Here is a 25322-nt window from a genome sequence, read left to right on the forward strand (position 1 = left end):
TTGTGGTCTCATCCACAGGAGAAGGAATGGAGGTGATTGATATGGTGCAGCCTGAGGACTCAGAGACACTGAGCAATTCAGCGGTGAAGGATCTGCTGTTGGATCTGGCTCTTTCCCTGAATATTGGCAGCATTGTGCTGGTTTTTTTATGCATGACATAGAGTGTGAAATAATTTCTGTGATCATGAATGTTAACAATTTGAACATCTACCTGTGTTTCATGATCACCTACTGGACAGTATGGCTTCTCTTTGTCACCCACATCCAAGAGAACTTGCAACACTGAAGACAAGGACAGGGACCTTGTGCACAAATTGAAAGTGTTTTTCTTCTCCTTGAGAAACATAATAAATTGTCAATCCAAGTCTCATAATTTTTTCTTAGCCAGACCTCCCTTCTTGCACTTCCCATATTTTCTTTCTGTAAAATCATCATAGTTACTATTCAGCTCACCAACTTCAGGGGTGAACCTGACTTTTAAACAGAATATTCATAAATTCATCATAGATTGTAAGAACAAGAGAAAAACATGCATATTCCAGGGAACTGTGCCTCACATAGACTTATCAAGATAGATAAAAGACTTCTCAAAATGCAGACTGTCTTTGGTTTTGCTTTTTCTCAGCATTACAAACACAGAAGCCAAGTAGTCTCAGAACACTTAAAATATCATCTGTATTACACATAAAGTGTTGTGCAATATTAATTGCTATTACCATTTAAAAGAAGGACTCTCTGGATGTGCTGCTAGGAGAAAATTGAAGGAGTGATGGAAGAGTACACACTGTTTAAATGGTAACAACAAGAACAAGTCCGATTTTGTTATTTTTTTATGATGTGTCAATAAATTATTTTGAGGCATTATTATCTATTACTTGGAAGCTCAGCTAAGAACGCAAGCTGTGATGGGAAGAGTACAAATACAGAACAAAGAAAAAGGCCTGATCGTAATGAGTTTGCAGTCAAAGTAATATTTTTCTTGGAAGAAAACACTTTATTAATATTTTAGTTAATTAATGAAAACAAAATCTCTGAACAATTTGTTCTTGCAAAATATTCTGCTGCATTGGTCAGCACTTAGAAAGGATTAAAATAGTTATTTTTACAAGCATTACATTGATAAGGGATTTTTCCTCCTGCCATCACCTATTGCACAAACAATCCCCAGGCAGCCAATATAATAGGTAAAATAAAAATGCTCCATAATCAAGAACAGTTTGAAGAATATGCATAATGTGGAGTATTCTGTATAATTATTAACTTTGGTAAATTTTAGAATATTGGTATAAATTTTTTAATTATAAGCACCTGAAATGGATGTAATTATTAGGATGCTCTTTTTAAGCATTTCTCCTGCTACCAAAAAAAATGGTGCTTCTTACTTTGTTTTTCCTCTAAAGTAAATTAACACCTAAAATTCAATTTCAAGTAGAAAGTAAAATCTTGTGGCAGCTCTACTCCTTTGTTTGGATGGTAAATATTTACAAATATAGGGATGAGAGAACATTTAGGGATTAGAGAACTAGGTTCAGGACCCAGAGAAGTTTTGGATTTCTAGCTGTTCAGTTTTCAGAGATTTCTAGAAACCCTTGTGGCTGTCCCATACTCCACCCTCAACTACATCCTTTACCCTAGAGACTAAAAAAAGAAAGCCTTGTTGAAAAAGAAAGAAGAGAATCTGTTCTCAGCTCTCAATCCCTTTCCCACCATGGAGATGCTTTGGTCTTTCCCCTTTTTCGCGTTCTGCAGGCGAAACAAAAACAGAACAGAGAAGGCCCTCAATAACCTTCATTATTACAAAAACAGAACAGAGAAGGCCTTCAATAACCTTCATTATTACAAAAAAAGAACAGAGAAGGCCTTCAGTAACCTTCATTATTAAGTGACGTATCTTTCAACCTAGAAACTGTAGTCACTGAGTCTTTCCTAGTACCTGTCTGAATTTATTAGAAGAGGATTCTTCCCTCTCTTATAAGGTACTTGTGTGGTTTGCATAGTAAACCATAGGATTTTTCTTGGAGCCAGTCACTGATTCATGAACAAGTCTTAAATCTCCAGCTTATTGCCTCTTCCATTAAACATGACTGTGAAGCTGCTGGAGTAGACAGGGAACTGGACTGAACAGAGCGACTGACAATGTAGTCTTTCTGTTTACAACTGCTCAGAAATCACTGCCTTTTAGAGACTGGCTAATTGTCTTGCTGCCTTGGGACTTGTTAAACTCCAGAGTCTTCACATCTGGGACAGAGTTCTGAGACCCTTGGTGGAGACCCTTTTTGCTTATGAGGTCAGTTTTAAGAATTTCCCTACCATAAACTTCTGTGGAGAGGGTAACAAGAAAAGGAAGGCAAAGGAGTGAATAAGAGCACCCTGCCACCCTAGAGACCCTGAGAAGATGGTCATACTCTCATGGTCAGACCTTTTTCGCCCTGGAGTCTTATCTCTCTTTCTCCTTTTCCATGCAGATTACCAGATGCGGCATTTGTTGTCTGGGTTCATTGGGGATCCACTGGAACAATGGAAGTGCTTGGAAAAGTCCTGGCTATTGCTGACAGGCCCACAGACACGAAGTGGTAAGGGACTATGTGGATCTGTGTTCAGGGAAGACTGTAGTTTTTCTGGATCCTGACGTCCACACATCGCCTGAAAGGAAGTAAAATAGAAAAGTCAGTTTGGCTGAAAGTCCTCATATGATTAAGACTTAAGGCTCCTCAAATCTCTGCACACATCAGAGGTGCTGGAGTAAACAAGGCAACAAGCACACATGGCTCCAGAAATGATCAGATCCTTCTTCTGACAGTTTTTCCTTTCCAAAATCCAATGATCTATCATGAGAAACTCAACAGCGCAGCTATGCACAATTACACAACTTTGCAGAAATCCTTAAAGCAGGTTTCCACAGAAATATCAAAGTATGCATGCATGTGCTTCTAGTTCTTTATCTCTAAATGGCATTTGAAACTCTCTTGTTCACTACCAGTCACTCAGAATGATAAGACATCTGCTTATTCACCATGACAGAAAGGCAGATGGAGGAAAGGATGGACAGATATGTGACTTTTGCAGTAAGATTACACTTTTCACATGTAAGATTTCTCACAACAGCAAAAAAACCCCTACTCATAAGCTGGCAATGAAGCATGCTTTCCCTGACACAGCTTGTCTGCTGTGACTTAATTTTGGCATATTTCAGATCTTTATAAAAGGTGCATTTGCAGACAGGCCTTTTTTTAGCTTTGAATCCGTAACAGGCTAGGGGCCCTATATGTGACTTTTCATTTCTAAATAATTTTCTGGATGTCACAGAATCACTGTTCATTCCCAGTTCTGTGAAGAGGGGGAAAGTGATTGAATATTGAGAAAGACATAGTAATAATGGAAAGAGTCATGACTATCTTAGAAATTCATTACATGAGCAAAACTGAGGTAGAAAAGTTGATCATGTGAAAGTCCAATCTTTGGTAAATCCTTCTCTTCTTTGTACTTTTTCAGCCAGTTCTTATAGGCCTGTGGAGAGAAAAAGTGGATAATAACAAAGTCCTTCTTCAGATGTACCCCAAGCTCATGTCTTCTGTCCATGAAAGATATCAATCTAATGCCTATTTAATAAATTAGCAAGATTTTATCACTCTCCTCACTCTGAGACTCTCTGCTGCTGGCCGTGCTCCTAATCACTCTAATGTGGGAGAACAACAACATAATTCCTTTCCTTCCCATTTCAGATACTGCCACACATACAGTTGTAAGAGAAGATGTGGTGACTGTACTATGAAAGAATGAAAATTACTTTCAAAGCAATTCATAAATATTTAAGTATAAATTAAAAGACTTTATAACTCCTATCATTCTTCATGCAAGAATGTAAAAGTACCATCTTAGACCTAGAGATCTCACAGCACGCTCAGTAATTAAACTGCTGAAGTACTGCATAAGGAAATAAAAAATTCTCTCTGGACTAAAATATTGCTGAAAGCATCATTATGGAGTCATTATGTTTTACCACAACACAGAATTCTGCTTCACATCTCAGTTTACTTCCTCAAGTATAACATAAACATATAAATGATAGCATGCTTTTGTATGCAGCACATAAATGGGGAAGTAAAGACAGTGAAGGGGAGAAGTTGTCTTACATGGAAGTAACAAGGTAATGAGCAAAGCTTTGTGAGGAACCTATGTCTGCAATAACAGAGGGCATGCAGGGCTCAGGCTTCACTGACACAGGTGTGCAAGGCATCTGGAACTGGAGCAGCATATAGGAGAGGGATACAGCAGAACAATCTTGTAACATGGCAGTTGAGTTGTGTGGTGAGACTATGAAATTAGAGAAGTAAACTATAATACCTGGTAAGCGATGGCGAGCCCTCCAGTGTCAGCTGTGTTCTCCAAAAGTGTAAAAGTACCACTGACGTTAAAGCTGTAGCTTTCATACTGTTCAACCAAGCAGTCTATAGATTTTTGTAGTGCACTCCTGTTGCATGCAGGACAGCCCTCAGGCATCACTGTGGGGAAAAAAATTCCTAGAAAGTAAAGCTGTGTTCCTTACATTAGTAACTGATTCTTCTTAGTAGTCAGCATGGACTGCAATGGGGTTTCCTTTACTCCATCTACCTTAATAATATATGTATACATTAAAATAAGGACTAGTTCCACTGGGATCTAGAAGAATAAATAAAGACATCACAGCCAATACCCACCATAACCATAGAATGAGTGAAGAATTTCATGTGCCATGAAGACCCCGATGGCTCCAAAGTTCACAGCACTGAAAAATAAAGATGAAAAGAGGTTTTTTTGAAAGAAAAAGAGGGCAGATGAGCATTCTTTATAGCCACTGAGCACAACTGTGGGCTCCACAAGAGCATTCTACTGTGAGAGCACACAGAAACACTTCCTATGTATTGTTGCTCAGATATGTAAATATACAAATACCAGTGTAACTTATCCTACCAATACTTAAAATTGTCCAATGGGCTTATTTTAAAGTGTTTGTAGCTAATAAGCCATCATAATAATGAAGAGCCTACGAATGAGGTTCTGCCTTTATGCACCAAAGTGACATGTATTGCTGTTGAAATATGTCTTTATTTACCCCCTATTTTTGCCACAAACTGTGACTGTAATGGTAACCATATAAAAGCAGGACGTTTGGAGAAGCAATGTTGCAACAGTCGTCCAGTGAGAAATCACATATAAAACTGGCAAGGCAAATTAAAATCATGAAGGTTTGACTACAGTTACTCTGGTCTAGCATTGGCAATCTTGTTACTACCAAGAGATTGCACTAGAGACCTTCAGGAGTTCTTTCCAATAGAATTTCTATGATTCGAAGCAATGAATTTACAAATAGTCACACAAGGAAGAGCACATCGAAAATGAATTTCCATTATATGAAATTATGGGCTGATTCTCTTCTCTTATGCATGGATTAGCACTGCTGAAGCATAAAATTATTCTACTAGGTCATTATTAAATCAATGAGAACTCAGTGGGAAGTGACAAGAACAGCTCATCTTCTCTTAAAATTGCTCTTTCAGAAGCTGATAACTTATAAATGCTGCCCAGAGAAGCTGTGGATGTCCCATCCCTGGAAGCATTCAAGGCGAGGTTGAATGGGTGCTGAGCAACCTGGTCTACTGGATCGTGTCCCTGCCCATGGCAGGGGCATTGGAACTAGATAATCTTCAAGGTGTTTCCAACCCAAACCAATCTGTGATTCTGGGATACTACAATTGTACTGTTTTTCTGACTTCTTGTTTTAAAAATTATCCTCACAGTCACCTGAATTGGCTTTTGACAGTAAAATTTAAATTCCAGAGCATCATCTGAGAAAATGCTATTCTGCCAATTCACCAATAGCTGACTAAGTTTGTCTTATCAGTCTACTTAACTGAGGTGACAGTGAGAAAAATGTATTTTACTAACACTGAATACAAAAGGAATAATAAGCTAAAAGTAAGAATATACTAAGTGAAGTCCATAGCACCAGAAAAAGTATTTATTTTCTGTAATTCTTTTGAGATCTCCTTTTCTTCATACTATAATGAATTTTTTTAAATACTGCAAGCACTAGAAGATCACCATGGAGACCATAATTACTTTTAATTGAGACAGGTTTCTTTCAAGCTTCAGCCTTTTGCCACAATGTAAGCTTATCTTTCACTACAGTGATATTAGGAGAAGCATCTATGCATTATCAAGTGGAAAAGGACATTTTATGTTATGTTTATAGTCAACTGTTTTAAGTGGTTTTAAATAGCAAAAAAATACTGTTTAAGAGAGCTGTTCTATATGATGAAAGAACCCAACTAGAGTAGTCAGGTCTACAGAATTGCCATTGTTGCAGGGGAAGACCCAGAAGTAAAAATGTATTTGCTTAATAGAGATTTCTTTAAAAAAAAAAAAAGGAGGGAAAGAAAAAAACTATGATACATTTGGAAAAGACTTCTGACAAGAATTTGCTCTGTGAGGCTCCTGTTTTATCTGGGTTAGGTTTCTATGGGTTAGATTTCAGGAATCCTTGGAATCTAGAAAATGAGGGGCAAAGGTGAAATATCTTCTTTACAGTTAATGCACATGAGAATTCTGTCTCTTTGGTCCAAAGTAATATACTTGGCTTACACTAGTTTCACCTAGATTCTGATTTTGCTCCAGCAATGGTCACTCTCTTTCAGAATTCATAAGGCAGTATCCATGTGGCTTTAGAAAAAGCTGGGTTTTCCCCTTTACTGTATCCTTCTGGGTTGCAATAATAAAAAGAAGCTACAGAAGACCCATTAAGATACTTCCTGGAAAAATGGTGCAGCCCAGGGACTACATTCAGCTTCCACCTTTGCAGCTCCTCCATACCTGGGAAACTCCATGTGGAAAAAAGGGCTGCGGAACATTCCAGCAGGAAAGACTACCATGTGGTGCCTTATTGAGTAATACGAATGCACACTCCAGGGGTACACATGCCACCTAGAAGTAAAAAAATAAAATTAAAAATTAGATATTGTATTAACTCCTTATCTCAAACCTTGCACCTTTCCTTCACTGAGCCTGCAAAACTAGTGTGCTCAGTTTGACTGTTCATACAGCACCAGAAAGTGATGAAATTCATATTATCTAGTTACAGGTATTTGAAATAAACCTTCACTTGTTTATTGACTATCAGAGCTCATAACTTGGTTTTCATACACATAAAGGGATTCTCCCTCACAATTTTCCTGTCAAGTAAATCAAAATTAGTAACCTCTTGTGAAGTATTGCACAGAATATTTTTCAACAGGTGTAAGGCCCTAGGCACGTCTTGACAAGGCTGTCTGCCTTCTGAAGCATCCTATGTCCTGCCTTTGAGCTGACCTTGCCTGCATTCATATCATCACAGTGCTCTGCTGTTTTCTTTGCTATAAAGTCCAGGAGAACCAACTATCACCTCTACTCAAGAGTGTGGTGGAAAAAAAGTGAGGTGTTTTCAAGAGTCTGGGTCTCTCTCCACAATGGTGGGGTATTTTGGCAGCATGTGCTGAAGCTGAACAGAAGACAGGCTGCCCAGTTCAAGCCTTTTTAAAGGTGAGTGCAGCAATGTAGACTTATGATAACTTTCAGAGCTGGTAAAACCAGATTTGGAGGGACTGTGTCCAGTTCTGCCCATTGCTCCCCACTTGCTCTCCCTCTCATTCTATCCTGTTTTGAGCAGGACGATTGGGCTAGGTCATCTCCCCAGTTCCCTTCCAATCTCAGTTAGTTCACAACTATGTAATTCTGTTGTACTTTTCAGATCACTTTCTGACTTACTTATTCTGTGGGTGAGAATGAAGGAGTTTCAGGTAGGAGTTTTCCCTCAGTACCTTCAAGCAAGCCACCACATTGAGGAAAAAGGTATCTTCATTTATGTCCAGCTGAGGGAAGAGACAGGTCATGTGACTGTCATAGGGCATAAGTGAGGAATGAATTGAAGAGTATGACAAAAATAAAAGTCCCATGGGTCAAAAAAGTGTTAATCAAAAAAAACCCCATTGGGATAGTTACAGTTTTTTTTCTCTCCCAGTTCTAAAGACATTCAATTTCAGATAGAACAGGAATGTTGTCTTCAGGCCAAACAGAACATACCAACAGATCAAAAATTACTTCATCAGGCCAGCCACTCTAAATAGGAGATAGCATAGACAACAATATAGAAGCAAGAGATAAAGTTTCTCTGGGCCCATATGTTCCCAAAATAATGAACAGTAGGAGATGTGCATTGCTCCAGAGCTCATAGCCTCTTTCACATGCAGACAAGATAGCAGTCAGTACAGGTAATCTGCTAATAATGAGGCCGGCATGTTTACATTATATAGCTCACATTCTGGTATTCCAGGTTCACTTTGGCAGTCTCGAGTATATGAGCTGGATAGCCAATCTCCACTTGTAGTTTGGAAACCTAAAATAATAACAAACAAACAAACAAACAAACAAACAAACAAACAAACAAACAAAAAGAAAGATGAGCAATAGGAGGTTTTACATTCTGCAAGTCCTTTTAATTGCTATTTCTAAACAATATAAACATGATCTGTGAGTCAGCCCATCAAAATGACAGCTACTGTGTTCCTGCTTTCTTAACTCTATGGCCTGAGGCCTAATGTTGTTCTGCTTTTGTTTTTCTTTATAGCATTGTCTTCTGCCATTCAACTTTATCGCTTTTAATTTCTCTAGTTATATAAAACTGTATCGTATCTCAACACCATTGAGTCAGAGTATTTATGGACAAAGAAAACCTGAGCCTCTCTATGCCTACACATCAATGTATCTACATATGCATGATGGCACTTATAAACCAGCCTCATTTTTCAGCATGGATAAGACATCTATTTAAGATTGTGTGCCTGTAGAAGCAGGTAGGAATATGTGAAGGTGCAGGCCACTTCCATTTCTTCTCCAAAAGCTTGAGGGGAAAGGAGGGCATTAGTAACTTCTGCCTTATGCACACACCAGGGTTTTAGCGTTTTGGCGAGTCTGTTCATCCATCCATTCCAGCTGATCCAGTCGGTCATACAGGGCACCTTGGATCTCAGAGAACATCTGCTCAGCCTGCCATGGAGAAAACAAGGCATGGTCACAACTCCAGAAAAACATTATTCAGGCTTAGCTACCATCTTCCCATGTTCCAGCAATTCAATCACACAGTAAGTGGGGGAAATTTCCTCCTTTTGTGATGAAAGAGATTTCATTATCCACAGTGATTTAGGCTTAAGTTATTTATTTGACATCTGATTTTTCCTCATAGGGTTTACCATTCTCTCTCACACACCTTTTCATCTTAACTCTCACAATAACTAAGAGGGAGGCAACTTCTTTTCATTTTATTACCTTTGGGATACGAATGGACCAAATAATTTCCCACCCCCTTCCTGAGCAAAATGAAAATTCAGTATCTGCAAGTATTTCATGCTGGTGTCTCCATTTCAAAATTATGGCAACCTGAATGACTCCTTCTCAAAATTAAGCTTTATTCATTCAACTTTATGCTTCATCACATGCAGTCTTGGTTTTCCCATTAATTTTTCTTGTATTATTTACTCTTGTGACTTTATACACAGTGAACTCTTTATAAAACCTGGTGCCTACACAAACTGCTTCTTTTACTGTAGATACACTCAGAATGCTTTGGCATTGATTTGTTTCTGAACAAGTGGTCATATGATTGCTTAGTGGCTTTGCAATTGAAAATCTTATTGAAATATATCATATTGGTGAGGAATACTGTTAATACTTAACAGTTATTCCATGGAGCACACTGAGATTGAAAGTATTTGTAGGGATATCATAGCTATTGGTGACACACATCTACAACTTTTCTAACAGTTGAGACAAAGGTAATAACTAGCATTTAATAGTGTTTATTCTAGCAATGACAGCAATGTCTTGTTCTGACAAGTCTCATTCCCAGAAAAGGAAGGAAAGTACATAAGAACAGGAATATGCAAAAGAGCATAAAACCTACACATGATTTTGCTGCCTTGATGTGGTCTTAAGCTGGCATGTCAAAAAAAAGAAAGGTGAAGCTGAACTGTGCTTGGAGTTTAAGATGATGAATACCTACAAGTTTCTTGCTCTGCTGAGGGAAAATTTCTTGCACAATCATCTTCCCTAGAACTGGCTCAAAGAAAGAGCTGGTATCAGTCAAGCACTTCCTCCAGCGCTCAGTTGGGATCTGTAAGAACAGAGAAAGAAATAGAGACACATGAGAGCAAGAACAAAGAAATACAAAGTCAGTAGAAAGAGACATAGATATGCAGTCTGTAGCACACACACTGCTGTCTAAAAATGACAATAGTGAATAAGTAATAAAGTTCTATTTAAGCTATCTCAGAAAGTTTTAATCAAGTAAAACACTGATTTCCTTATGTTTTGCTCCATTTACTTGCACTGAAATGAAGATTCGTGTGCTAGCTGAGAAAAATACATAGAAGAAAGGTGACCATCTATATTTTATTACTACTCCATAATACAGTGCTCTTAGGCCTGTAAAGTTTCGTGGATCTTGTCTGCTCACAATTTTTTGAGAAAAAGGAAGGACTTAATGGTCTAGTGAAAGTAGATTTCCTCCCCAACTCTAAGAAACTCTGTACAGACAAGGCATCAACAGAACATTCAAAAGACATGACTTGAGGTGTTTAGCTGCTGGGGAGGCTGAAGAAGGTGATTAAAGGATAACTCACCATTCTAGATCCCATTTTTCCATAAAGAATTTTGTATAGCTCCAGGCGTGCATCTTGGAATCGACTGTCAAGGGCTGGGGACAGATTCCCAACCAGACAGACAATCATATAAATGTGAAGGACCCTGTAGGAAAATGACATTTAAAGAGGAAGATTGAAGGCTAGTCACTATAAACATAGAAGCAAGGCAAGCGTCAGAGGAGTAACTTGAGGCAGAGGAACGCTAGGAACCTGAACAATGACAACAAAGTACTATGAATGGACTACCTTTGGGGTTACCAAAGCAGGAGGATTTGACATGAGTCAGACAAAGAAACTCCCCAGAACACTATGGAGACTCAAGGGGTCATTGCCTGCAGAGGCACAGGGTCCTTTATGAGAAGTGAGAAAGATAATTTTTAGGAATGGGTGAAACATAGGTTGTTTTGAGAGGTCTGTGGGATTTTGTGAAACTTATTATGGCATGTATGGGAAGGAGCAAAGACAGGGAAAGGGAAGGATCATGATGAATTGAGAAAACATACATGGGGAAATGGAAAGGAAAGGTGGTAAGAGGAAATGGTTGAGTGTAAACTTGTGGCTTGCCAGGGTGTCTGTCTGATTGAGTTCTGCACATGGTCATCAGGATATCGTCTATCTTATTAAACGCTATTCTTAAATAACATTCTACTCACTGGGTGTGGATATGGAACTGAATACTGGAGGGACAATGACTCTCAGAGTTGAGTACTGGAGTTAGCTGCTGGGCAGAGCAGATGTCTGAGAGTTGGATATACTAGTGGTTTGGACCAGCTACTGGAGACATCTGCATGTATATGTATGTTTATGACAGGAAGAGAACAGAGTATCAGCAACCAAAGCAGGGCTGCAAGACTAAGGGGCTCATATATCCAGGTGATATATGCAAGTGCCATCAGCTGTGGACACCAGGGTATCTAGGCCTGACTTCTGGACAGACTGAATATCTAAGACCTGATATTGGAGTGATCCATATTGTGTGTGTGTATATGCGTATATATATATATATGTATACATATATATCTATCTATCTCTCTCTCTCTCTCTATATATAGATATATAGAGATATATAGAGATATATATATATGTATACATCTCTCTCTCTCTCTCTCTCTCTCTCTCTCTCTCTCTATATATATATATATATATATATATGTATAGATGTTTCAGTAGTATAGACCATTCCTGTTAAGCTGGAGCTGAGAAATAGGATCAGGCTGTCTGAGCTGTTCATGTTTGTTATTAGTACTATGTGTGAGTAGGTGCCGACAAAGGCACTGTGCTCCATCTCTGTTGATCTGTGTGTGACACACACACACACATATATATGTATATTTTTCTATGTGTGTTCATATATGGTGCATGCATATGCGAGTCTATTGGGAATATATGCTAAGCCTTAACTGGCCAAATCCGTGCATATAGAGCCACAGCAGCCTTGCAATTGTTAGACTAATGGATTCAGCAGCCTCTAACACAGATCTCTTTCATTTATGGTATCTGAAGTAAAGATTTCTTGGGCCATGAACAACTACAGTATAGATATTGACTACTCCTACCTTCCCTTGTGCCATTTTTCGATAAGCTGTGACATGCCTCTCAAGTAATCCATATCATGCACTGCAACTGGTTGAGAGAGGTTCATTGGCATAGGATGGAAGAGAGCCTGGAGACATGACAGCCAGTCAATAGCAGGTGCATTTTCCTAGAAGTAAAACAAAGTTTACATGCTAAACTATGAATCTAAATTGACTCACAAGAAATAATAGAAAAATGGGATAGTCTTTCTAATGCTGTTAATAGATACTTTCAGCAAGTTCAACTGTTTTTATGATGTGTGTATTCATTGTACTAGAAAGGGAGAGTTGACTTTTTAAAGGGAATTAACACTGGAGAGGGGAGAGAGTTTTGGGCCCAAAAAAATCCAACTGCTGACAGTTAAAGACCATGAGTTAATAGGTTATTTCAAGCTCAACAGGCTCCAAGTGTAAATTGCAAGACAATTGCAACTATACAGAGTGTTTCACATGTCTTTTGATCTGGATCCTCAGAATGTGAATGTCACATGTAAGCATGTTGCTTAAGTTCTAAGGTATAGATACCTGTAGCTCCCTAATGGTGGTGCGAAAGAACAGCATCCCCCTCTCCCGTCTTTTCTCCAGTGGGGTGACAACTCGCTGGAGGTTAGAGATGAAGGCCAAGGTTGGGGAAGAGGAATCAGGGGGACCATCTTGTGTCCCTCCAAGCAGGATTCCTAGTTTCCTCAAATATGAAAGATACTCACGGAGAACCTGCAGTACAGAGTGTATGATAAGTGGGAGAAACATGACGGAAAATTAGTCACCCCATTCATCTGTCCGTCCATCCATCCATCCATCCATCCATCCATCCATCCATCCATCCACATCCACCTTGACTATATAAACTTTGATCTTTCAAAACTTCCCCCAGACCCATCCCTAAAACTGTCTTCTCACTGGAACATTCACATGTAATTCTTTGTGTGGAGTAGTTTGTCAGGTACAGTTCCTCTCTCAGTGAAGAACATTGAATTCCTAGAAGATTATTTTTGTCACAGCTTACAATTACTTTAAATACTAGAATAATTTTAGAGATGCAGGTCTGCCACCTCTGGAGTTAAAAGAGAGAAATGTAGTGATATAATGACCCAGTACTTTTGAGAGAGAGGAAATGTCAGCTTCTTGGTTTTTTTCTTTATGAGGTATCAAAGGAATGCTTGTGACATGTAGACGGGCTTAGTTTTCCTTGAGGACTCTTCCAAAAAACTCAGACTGAGAAACTGAAATCAACTCAGTGTTTATGAAGTTCAGAAAAATGTCAAATTAACTTTTCTACAATAACTTCCAGGATAAGAGCTTGTTTCCTCAGCTTATGTTCAAACATTTAAAAATAACTATAGAAATGCTAGCTACCTCTCACTTCAATACACAGATTTTGTTATAAAGCCTGACTTTGGACAAAGAGATTTTTAAGAAATATTCTTTGAAGATGAAACATAAAGGGAAGTCCAGTTGAATATTAATTGGCAAACTGAAATTAAAATCTTAGCATTCCATTTCTATACAAAAAGTTTTAAACATGGAATTTAAAATGGGTTACATTTTACAAACTATCTTTTTAGAAAAGAAGAATTTTGCAAAGAATTCCTTCTGAAGGCATTTTCAGAGGTCACTGACCGTAACCCATGGAAACAGACCACTCTGAACCAGGAGGCAATTCAAGGAGATCCCTTGACCAAATAGCAATTTTTACCTTTCTTCAGCCTCTGATATGTTACCTCAAGATAATTTTTCTCTTTGAACTCACTCTCAAGTGGCAACTCAAACTCAGGATGGTCAATCTGCACAAAGGAGCAAATGAAAAACATCTTGTTATTTCCAGAAGCCTTGGAAATGTGAGGATATGTTCCACAGGCTGTGGTAGTTTCTGTATTACAGAAATTGCAATGTTAATAAATTTCTTCTATTTTTGGAAAATGTTTACTAAGTAATTTTCGTGATCTGTCATATTCTGCAGGTAATTTTCAAGTTAACTGCAAATCTGTGGTGACTGATACTCAAATGTAAACCACATTGTTAATTAATTTTACATGGTGTACTTGTTTTGGCTGGGAGAGTTAAATTTCTTCATAGTAGCTTGTATGGGGCTGTGTTTTGGATTTGTCATGAAAACAGGGTTGATAACAAAGGGAAGTTTTATTATTAGTTATTGCTGAACAGTCCTTACACAGACTCAAGGTCTTTTCAGCTCTTCAGCCCACCCCACCAGTGAGGAGGCTGGGGATGCACAAGGAGTTAGGAGGGGCCAGCTGATCCCAACTGCCCCAAGGGATCACCCACACCATATTCATCATGTTCAGCAATAAAAGTGGGAGTGAAGAAGGTTGTCCAGGGCTGCCACTGCTTTGGAATTCTCTGGGCAGTGGTCAGTTGGTGGAGAGCAATTGGGGTTTTTTTACATTAATTCTTATTTTTCTTTCTTTCTGTCTTTTTTTCTTTTATTTTAATTAATACACTGTCTTTCTCAACCCATGAATTTTCACACTTCTACCCTTCTGATCTTCTCCACTATTCCACTGGGTGGAGCAGTGAATGAGTGTTTGTGTGGTGCTTAGCTGCCTACCAGGTTGAAACCACAACAGTGAATTGCAAAATTCAAAGTTTATTATTGAAGTGCATTAGACACTTAGCACTTCAAGCCCATTATTCTACTGGTCATATCCATGAACATAAGAAGAGCAAGACTCTTCTATGACAAAGTGCAAAGTACACTGTGGGGCAGAAGACATAAGAAAAAGTAAGCAATTTAGTCTTTCTCATATGCTCATTTTCCAGAAATAAATGCTTTTTATGTAATAAAATCAAGAGTTTTATTGAAATTTAGGAAAACTTTCTTCAGAGAAGAATATAGGCTTAAATTGAGCAAGTCTTGGTCTGACCCTTTACTCACAGTGCTTCCTGATAATGCCCTTTTTTTAGCACACTCACCTGAATAATATTGGTCTTGGGGTCAGAAGGAATAGGTCCCACATGGACTCTGAAAAAGGGAAAGGTGTTGTATCTGCCCATAAGAAGCTGAAGAGTTTCATTAAAATCCTTTGTTTCCTCTGTGCCTGTGATACTCCATCCACCAACCTAGAGAGGGAGGGAGACAGCAAGGCTGCAGGTGAGAAAAACTTCTTTGATCCATATTAACAAAACTTGTTTTTCACACCTATGACCTCAGTCATTATGACAACTGAGAAGCAACAAAGCAAATAGCAACTGGGTAAACTCATTAAGAGCTCTACATACCCTGATGGCTTTAAAAGGATCTGACACTTTCACTTAAGCAAAGCAATAAACTCCAAAATGACACAAGGAAAATTAATTATAATTATCAGCACAGCAAGGTTTGCAGGAAAAAGCTAGATAAGCAGGAGAGAGGAAAGAGGTCTCATTTTTCTAAAGCCATCCAACAACCAGAACAACCAGGGATCAGGGATTACAGGTCTCACTTCCCTGACAAGCAGATTCACAGATGGACCTGTAGTCACTGTTCCTTTTGCTGGGAAGTTCTGCATCCCCCTTGGAGACAGGACATAAATGCTTTTTGCTGGAAGGAAGATGTACAACCCTCCGTGGCGCTAAGAAGAATCTCCCAGAATGGAAAGAGAAGGATTTTCTCCTTTAAACAAGCTCCCTTGGAAACCTGGACTACTGGATGGCCATCAGATTTCAGACACAAAATTTTCACCCGTTTGCAAGATGTTCCCTGGTCTGTAAGTTATACGCTATTGAACTGAGTTTCTGAGATTAAACAGAATCCTTCTTCGCAGTCTTGTTAGTTTTACCATCCTTAAGTAATATATAGGGTTATGAGGAAACATGTCAGAAAATCAGACTTGAAACTGAGTTTGCAGCTAGAAGATTTATCACATAGAAGTTGTGTTGCAAACCATGAGTTTATTCAGGGCCAGATACTAGAAAAATTACATCATGTAGGCCCATATGTCCCTAACTGCACATTTTCCTTCTCGCTTCAGGAATTACCTTCTACAGGGAGAGGAAATAGCACTAACATTCACCTGATTTAGGAGGTCCTTCAATGGCTGAGCTCCTTGGGATTCTATCTGTCTGGTATTCATGCAGGAACGATAGAATTGCACTGCTTTCTCTTTGGCTGAGCCTCTTATCCCAAACTGTGGACTCTCTGAGGAAAAAAAATAGATTAAAAATTAGAAAAGTGGGTTAAAAAAGAAATTGGGACAGTGTTAAAGCAGAGAATGGTTGTAAGAAAATACTACATTTTGATTCAAAACATTTTAATAAATACATCCACTTTTCCCACAGTGATTCAAAGCAAGAGGCCTTCTAATGCCACAACTCTTCCTGAGGCCAAACATGTGAGATTCTCTGTATGGAAACAGGAGCACAGCAGGAACGTGCTGCATATCTAGGCTTCAGTCCCATATGGAGACAAGACATATCACCAGAGTGCACATTCAGACAAGCACAGCAACAAGGGTCTACTTTTATAAGACAACAAGAAAATAGTTTGGGTTGACGTCAGAATTTTAAAATGTAACTTTCATCTGTTACATTTGACAAGGGTAATTAAAATGTTTAAAATGCAGCTATTGTAATATGATATGCTTAAAAATAAATCTGTACCTGTAATGATAGAACAAAGAGATGGGATTCAGTCCCTGTTAGGAATTATTGTGCTTTCAGTTACTAGTACTGTCAGCTCTAACGGAAGCACATGCCAAAGGAAACACACCAATCATTTTTCCCTACCTAAAAGCTTTTTCAGAATTAACAGATTTTCTTCCAACAACGCATCAAATACATTTAGTGATGCTTCCGTGGTTCTGCCTGAGTGTTTTCCTTCCCAGCTGCCACAGGCATAGTTGTAGAAATCCTCACAGGGTTCTACAGAGTCATTCCTAGAATTCAAGAGTCTTTTCAACAGAGCAAGACCTGGCTGAACATCACAGGATCCTGGAGAGGAAATAAACAGAAGAGAACTGTGCAGTAACAGTGGCAAGTGAGAATTACAAACAAGCAAACAAAAGAATTCTCTATGGGATATTTCCTCAAAAGGATTTATTTTGGTACAAACTCCTTTGCATGCAGAGTGTTAAATTCCTTGTAAGTTTTTGCTGAATATGGAGTTAAGTGTGTTCTGTCTTTCACTTCCCAAGAACAGTGTTTTGGTATTTATAAGAGAGATTCTTCAATTAAAGAACAAGTAATCAGTCCAGAGGTGGTTGACCTCTCTTTGTACTATCTAAGCAGTCACAGGTTGGATTATTCTGCCTTCTCAGTGTCTTTTCCCTGAATCAGCCAAATTTGGCCAAACAATAAACAAGAAGCAACTGATGGTGTCAACACATGATGGAAAAGAAGGACATAGCACAGCAAAAGTAAGGTCATAAGATTAGAACATGGTTTGTTCAGGCATGGGAAACATTTCTCAGCAATGACATTTTTTAAAAGAGGGCAAAAGCTTTCTATATTATCTTGCTTTGATTTATGACTCTCTTTATCTAAACTGCTGCAAATCACTGGGTGTGTGTTCTCATTTTTGTTCAGTGTCTTGTATCAACATCAGATCAATTATTTACTGAAGTAAGCTATCTGTAAATCAAAGTGAGTCTTTCCATACTACGGTTTCAAGAGTTGACATGGGAGGATGTAGGCAGAGTGGAAATAGGCAAGATCTAAACTAACAGTTTTTCCTTGGTTTATGTAGTCTCCAACATATAACAAGAGCTAAAGAAAAATGTCAGGTAGATGAATAGAAAAGTGCCAGGTAGTCAAAAATGCTTATTTTGGAGCAGGGAATGTCTGTATCCACCAATACAAATGCACCTTCAGTACTGAGCATTCTATATGTACAGATATTGACATGAACCATTTTCTAGATAGTTCTTTAGCAAATTTGAAATGCAAATTAATTTATCTACTCTATGCTCACAGCTTCTCTATTAGCAAAAGAATATGACTTTTCCTTTTATGCTATGACTACACTGATCTGTGCTAGAAAACCTTGACTAGACAAGTCGAAGATGAAAAGTTGGAGGAGGAGCTTCAAATATCAGATTCAGTTCAGTTTCCTGGAAGTGACAGTAGACAGAGCTGAACACGCTGATGAGATGCAAGGCAATATAATGATGCTTTCCCTCAAAACTGGGCTCAGGCATGTTAAATGGCAGGCAGAGGAGGAGGGCAGATGTGGGGAATCTCTGCCCACTGTGACCCAAGGAAGTGGTAGAAAAGTCTACCTTTTTTACAAAAGGTTTTATGGTTCCTAGAGATGCTGGAAGTCTGGTTCTTAACAATGATACTAAGCTTAGTACACAACGGAGGCAGATTGGAGAGAAAGGGATCTTACAAATGGGGTGGATGAGGAAGAAGGGAAAAAGATATCCCATATTATACCTAGAGTACAAGTCATCACGATGTAGGTGATAAGCAGTGTAAAGCCAAGGAGAGTACTGAGAATAAGTGTACACAGAAGTAGGCTTTTCCCCTGAAGGCATCGTTTTTTCATTGCACCTGTTCTCAGCTCCTGGTCAGAGATCTGAAGAGACAGAAAAAATGAAGAAAGAAAAATTCGTATTAAAGGCAGCACTGATAATATAGTCCATCTTCCACCTAATCTGCTAGAAGATCACTCACAGGACTGGTGCCAGAACACCAGTAGTCATCCAAGTCATCTAAGTGACTGTATTCCCGGGGGCTTTCTCCCTTTCTTTGTTGCCCTATCTTTTCAAGCTACAACTGTTCCACTGTGCTATGAATTAAGTATTGAAAATCCAGCTTGTCCCTCCGTAATTCATTCTGATTTATGGAATCACCTTGCATATACCTCCTGAAGATAATAAAGTCCTTTTGATTCCATAAAGCTAATGACATGATATCTAGGACTGGTGATTCTATTCTGTTACAGTCTGGCAACCTGAGCACTAATTTCAGACTTTTTCTCAAGAAATAACTACTGCATCCTAAGCCCTCTCGTGCAGTTCAAGTGAGAGAGAAGATTTGCTCTGTTCTGCAAACTGCAGTAACCTGTAAGTCATTTAGAAAATCTTATATACAGACAGGTTTTATCTCACTTAAATTTAGAAGTATTCATAATGTACATATGTCTTTTTAGTCAGTGGAGAAGGCTAGGCACCTTACGAGTACCTTCTATATTAGATATCTGTCTTGCGATGAGCTGAAGCATCCTCTGGAGTTATCTGCCTTTTTCTCTGGTGACTGGAAAGGAAGCTTGATGATTATTTTAGGATACACTCCTAACATCTACCTAGATAGTTAAATAAGATGACATTCACTCCGTGTGTTCGCTCCTTCTGCATGCTTTAATATACATAAGACTGGAGAACAGCAGTTTACAAAAGAACAGACATGAGAATGCATGCTGCTAATATAAGGAAAAGGAAAGATTTGAAAAAAAAATAAAAGTGGAATGATTGGATAAGAACATACATCAAGAAAAGCGAGTCAGAAGAGTAAAAAAAAGAAGATAATGAAAAACCTCAGATACAGCAAGTAAGGAGTAAATTTCATAGCTGTAAAAGCTGTTCAAAGTGCTGCTTGGAGAGTCCTTCATGCCAGTGTCAGGGTGCTGTCCTCACAGACTCAAGTTTAGCTCCCTGTTGAAGCCTGGTTCTCTGGTTCCCTAACAAAAGAAAGCTATTTGAGAAATCTTGTCAAGCCTTGTAACTCTTTCAGGAAAAGCAAGAAGCAGCCTCAGTGGACACGCCCACTTCCTCACTTGGTACCTGCTTTTTGCAGCTGTCATGCATGGTCTCCATCTGAACTATGCTGCAGTGGCAGCCACGTCTTCATCTGGACATGCATCCCACTGATCTGGATCCTGATCATAATCTACAGACTTGATTCTGCAGGTTTGACCTTGGACCTACCTCCTAACAATGGACTCACCTGGCAGTCTACACTCTTGATTGACCCTGGCTACTGTCACCAGACCTGCATACATCCCTCATTTCCATCCTGGGTGGGGGGAGCTCCCCTTGCTGTTTAAATCATTGCTTCTTGCTTGCCTTGTCATGACTCTAAAGTTCCAGACTGTCATGCCTTTTCTGCCCTTGCTGCTCCCTTACATGCAGCAGGTAAGCTGCATTTGTCACCACACTCAGGATCTATGTTCTTTGCCACAAAACCAGAAAACATAGATCTTGACAAAAATCACAAGAAAGGAAGCAAAATCTTACAAGAATTAAGTGCCTCACAGCATGTACCCCTTCACTGGAGGAAGCATTAAGGAAATGAATGAGTCTGCTGTTAATCATCTGGACTAATACAGTACATACAACACTTGCACAAAAACACTAACAGAACAAAAACCACCAAAAGCAATAGGAAAAGAGATTTCATTATCCTTTAAACATACATTTTATTCAATTATTAACATAAGCCTCTCAAAAGTTTACTTGACTCCTGGAAATTGCTAACAAGAGTCAAGTGCCTAACTGCTTTTCTCCTTTAAAATCCTATTCTCTTGACTTCTTTAGGCAGTATACAGAATAACTAAATGGAGAATGTGTACATACAAGTGAATCCTGACTTTACAAGATGCTAGACACAGAACATGATCATACTGGCAAAGTAAAGTATCCAAATTCTTCTCATAAGTCCCTGTAGCAAAACATTTCAGGTTTTACTCCTGGAGCAAGAGAGTGTCACAACTTAAGAGTATGGCAGGGACATAAGTCAAAGAAAATTGGCTCAGCTAATTTTAAGAAGGAAAATCTGTTCTTCAACATTTCTCACCATTTAGGAGAGAGTGAGTGATTCACGTTCAAAATTCTCCTGACCTCTCTGTTACAATGAACTTCTTCTTTTTGACACTGAAAATCTGGCTTGTTCCTACCATGAAATATTTATAATTTTGCAATACTTTGATTTCATGTTATCAGAGGACATCTGTTTCTCTCTTTTGAGTAGTAAGTGGCATGACTGTGGAGATACTAAGAAATTGGTATTTTGAGACTGTCAGTGCAATTTCTTATGAACTTCTGGTCAAGAGTAGGTCTATATCAGGCCTACACATTATGCTTCTTTTGAAATTCAAAATATATAAAATAATAGACTTTTAAAAGTCTGTAAGGGAAAGAGGACTGTCCCCCACAAGTCTTCAATACGAAACAACTAGACAAGTACCTGGCTGAGAATAGTATGCTCCAAAATAATAGCATAACAAAAAGAAGTGACAAGGGAGTGGAAATTAGCTGTGTACCTCTACTTGGAAACTGGATTATGGTCTGTGTTATGGGAATCATAAGGATAAAAATTTTCTTCAAACACTTCACCTTCCATAAGGAATGTCTTTCTAATCTTGCCTCTGTAACTAGGTCTGGATTTGAGAGAATTTGTGGAGCTACATAAACGGAGATAAAAGAGGAGGGCAGTCATACTTAGTTGTCCTTTATATCTTTTTCCTGACAACAGCTTAAACAAATCTAGACAGACAAATGCCCACTCTTTCAGTACTCTTATACAGATACTGACCTGGGCAAAATCCCTGTCAGACTCTTTATCTAGAAATGAACTTCACTTTTATGACACAACAGACTAAGTGGTTCACAGGCATTGAAACACAGAACCCTTTCTAAGTCAATGACTTTTGGCCAAGGAATGTGGATTTAATGAGTTGGAAATAGAGCTGGGATATAAAACCTTTCAGGGCACATGATGTAGAAGCATTACATAGCTCACAGGAAGCAGCACCACTTTATTTTGAGGCTTGGTTCCCTCATCCAGCATTCTCCATATAAAGATGCAAGTGAATGGTTTGAACAAGCTTGTGGAAAGGAATTCAATCTGTGACAGAACTTTTCCTTATAGGTCTTATTTATGAGGGAGAAGAATAATCAGTATTTGCATGCAGTTGAAGATGAATGGAATTTCCAGTACAGTTTCAGTTCTTTCATGTTTTTAAGAATGTACAAGTGCTGAAATTTAAATGACTTCACTGTAGCTAAGTGAGAACAAATGCCTGTAAAATAGTTAAAAGAAGACTTCTAATTGACATCAATTATAAAATGTATTTGAATTAATGTACTTTTGAATTAATAAGTCATCTGCTTCAAATGTGAGCATGACTTAGGCCAGCAGAATCATAACAGGTACTGTTACTAAAGCAAGAATTGTTTAAATGAGCCAAAGAATTTGATTTTCCTTCAGCATCATCTTCTTTCTCTTTCTGAGCCATTCCTAAATTCTGAAGGGAGGTTAAAGTTCCTCTGCATAATTCTTCCTCACCTTTCATTTTGACAGAGTTTAGTGCTATTGCAGAAAATAGTTTTCATGAAAATAAAGGAAATTTAAAGAGGGAGATTAAATGCAGACAGAATTGGAGTTATTTTTCATGATTATTTACCAGATAATTTAAAGGTATTATTTTTCAGCCAGTAGATAATTCATGAATTATTGACTTTGGCTGTTACCCAAATTGCATTTATCACTTCACTCATGAGGATGACATCTTTTCAAACTCATGCCCCAAATACTCACAAAAAACTTAATTTTCGTAAATTTATATTTTGTCAGCAATTCACATAAGCAAAACAAATTGAGCCCATCAAATGTCATTTGAGAAATATTTTAGTCTGTGCTCAAAATAGAGTATCTGCTAGCATGAAATGTGAAACTGAAAGGTTGCTGAATTATATTCTGGACTACTAAAATTTTAAAGCATAACTATGGCCAATAACTAAAATTATTATTGTTTTCTGATATTTATCAGACAGAAATATGGGAATGTATATACAAAGCAATCATTTCTGCAAATTCTTTGGCTAGAAGAATACAGACAAGATAAAGTTATCTTTTGAATTACAATCACAGTCACACTGCACAGTTCTCATTGTAACAAAACATACGTATTTCTGGGTTTGTATTATTTAGTCACAAAGAACATCTTACATATCCTGTTCTTAAATGTTTTGTACATTTTAGCAATGCTGACCTAACAATTCAGTTCAGTGCAATTTGTCTGTAAATATGCAAAGAAGACCTTACTAGTTATTTATATAAGACATCAAATCAGAAAAATGACACCACACTACATGGGAAGCAATTAGGCTTATCATGTCATTCTCAGTTCCAAAAAGTATGCCATGTTTATCCACAATTATTTGTGGAGGAAAAAGTGTATGTTTCTGTGTAAGTCCTTTCTTATAATACTTTTTTTTTAAAAAAAATGAAGATACACTAGAAATGCCATTATTATTACTACTACTACTGTTACTTATTGGTCGGTACATCAAACAGTTCTGAACACAGCCTCAGGATGACTAACAGGAAGGGCAAGGACCCATAAATCATCACACCATATCCCACATAATTAATTCTGAAAGTGGGACAAGCCATTTCTAGATACAAACTGTCTAAAACTCAACTGCCCCTGTTCCCCGAGACAACAAGCAATGTGGGTGCAATAGGAGCAGGAGAGGGAAGTGTGAGATGAAGGTAGCTCAGCAGACTGCACGACAGACGCCTTTCCTTACCTCTGCAGAAGTGCTCATCCTCGTCACTGAGCAGGCTCTGCTCCTGCACTTACCACAGCTCTGTTTACTTGTTTGCTATCAGTCTTCCGTGCCCAGACACACTGCTAAGTTCAGAGACAATCTCTTCTCCCCAGCTTGGCTGTTTGCTGTGGGGAGGAGAAGAAAGAGGAAAAGCTCGGAGAAAAACACCCTAAGGAAAATGGGAGGGAAGGAAATGGGTATGTTTCTGCAACTCTCCACCCACCTTCCAAACACCTCTACTGCTCATAGAACAGTATTTTTTGTTCCCTTTTGCGTCTCTCTGTGACCCACCCGTTCATCTGTCTCCTGGAGCTCCACTGAAATCTTTTTGAACACAAATATATGATTCTCTATCTTCCTCAGCCTTTTTCAGCTATTTGCTGTTTCTTTACTCTGCAGCAGCCTTGCTATCCTGCCCACCCAACGTGCCTGTTTTGGCCTGATATTCTCACTGCCACCAGCCTGTTTCAACCTGCTGCTGCTCTGGGGCCCGGAGGCCTCTGCCTATTGCAAGATAATGTGGGCTGTGGATCCCAGTGCTCCTCCTACCACAAGGAAAGGCCAGGGGGATGGCTTACTTCATGCTCTCTCTCATCTGCACCCTGGTGTCCACTCAAGGGATGAGCACATCTGACTCTTCTCCATTAAGAGGCATAAAAAACCATTGTTCATTACGGATTCTGTTTACAGTTGCTCATTGTTTCTCAGGTGATGGCCAGCCTGTGTGCCTTTGCTTTTTTAAAGATGCACACTGGGAAGACTGGGGAGAGAGATTTCTCTGCTTTGAAGACTGGGAACCAGGATCACTTCTCTGAGACATTAAAAACTGAGTAGTGAACAGTGGGAAATGAGACTTTCTGAAGTGGCAGCTGGGAGCTGAGAGAGATGGTGGGGACTACTTTGGTGTCAGCTTCCAAAGTGATCGAAACAAGCGGAAAACCAGGATTGAACTGCTTGCTTCCCATGTTGTTAGTCGCTCAGGGGAATTTGATGCCTTGGATCACCAGTCTGCAGTTAATTAGGTCTGTTCAGTCATTCAGAGCTTCCATCAACTTGATTTTTTCCCCTATTACTGTAGTGCTTGCATAATTCTTAACATTCTGCTATCACAACAGACTTCTTATATAGCTGAAATCAGTTACTTACTCCCAGTTCTTTTTACCATTTGGGTCACTGGTAGATATGTATTTCTACATTTGCCAAACAATTATAAACACTGTAAAAAACAGTCCTTGCATACTGCAAAAAAGGTCCTTTCTGACCTTTCTTTTCTTGTAGTGTGGCACTTTTCTTCAGCTTAGTATCAGAATCAAATTTGCAAATACTTCTTGCATAAATTATTGAGATTTGACTTAGTGGAAGTAGCCAGACACACTTGTGTCAGCTACAACTCTTGCATCACTGGAACAAGCATCATTGTGACCCAGACTGGCCAACAGATATGAAGTGTTTTGTTCATTGTGGCCAACATTATTTTAGAGCCAGTAAAATCCAAAATCCTTATGCAAACTGCTAAATGGAAATATGTAACATAATTCAATCCTTACATC

General features: G+C 38.6%; 1 protein-coding gene across 5 annotated transcripts; it reads right to left on the minus strand.

Moving 5' to 3' along the window:
• Positions 1-946: 946 nt before the first annotated feature.
• On the minus strand, positions 947-24252 carry KEL (Kell metallo-endopeptidase (Kell blood group)). 5 transcript variants are annotated; one of them, XM_071558188.1, is made up of 20 exons: positions 23996-24252; positions 23752-23897; positions 18653-18794; positions 17006-17209; positions 16294-16418; positions 15215-15361; positions 14005-14067; positions 12809-12997; positions 12266-12411; positions 10689-10812; positions 10070-10180; positions 8959-9057; positions 8330-8407; positions 7780-7883; positions 6850-6960; positions 4698-4765; positions 4345-4502; positions 3412-3507; positions 2420-2643; positions 947-1743 (listed from the first exon to the last, which is right to left on the minus strand). In XM_071558188.1, exons 2-19 carry the CDS (start codon positions 23767-23769, stop codon positions 2467-2469), a joined length of 2160 nt encoding a protein of 719 aa, XP_071414289.1. In that variant the 5' UTR covers positions 23770-23897; positions 23996-24252; the 3' UTR covers positions 947-1743; positions 2420-2466. The 5 variants fall into 5 exon arrangements, with proteins under 5 accessions (XP_071414289.1, XP_071414299.1, XP_071414280.1 ...); XM_071558198.1 differs by adding an exon at positions 19403-19474 and having other exon boundaries at positions 948-2643; XM_071558179.1 differs by having other exon boundaries at positions 948-2643; positions 24064-24252.
• Between the last annotated feature and the right edge of the window lie 1070 nt (positions 24253-25322).

This window comes from Pithys albifrons, chromosome 1 (assembly GCF_047495875.1).
Source record: "Pithys albifrons albifrons isolate INPA30051 chromosome 1, PitAlb_v1, whole genome shotgun sequence".
Classification (NCBI taxonomy): Eukaryota; Metazoa; Chordata; class Aves; order Passeriformes; family Thamnophilidae; genus Pithys; species Pithys albifrons.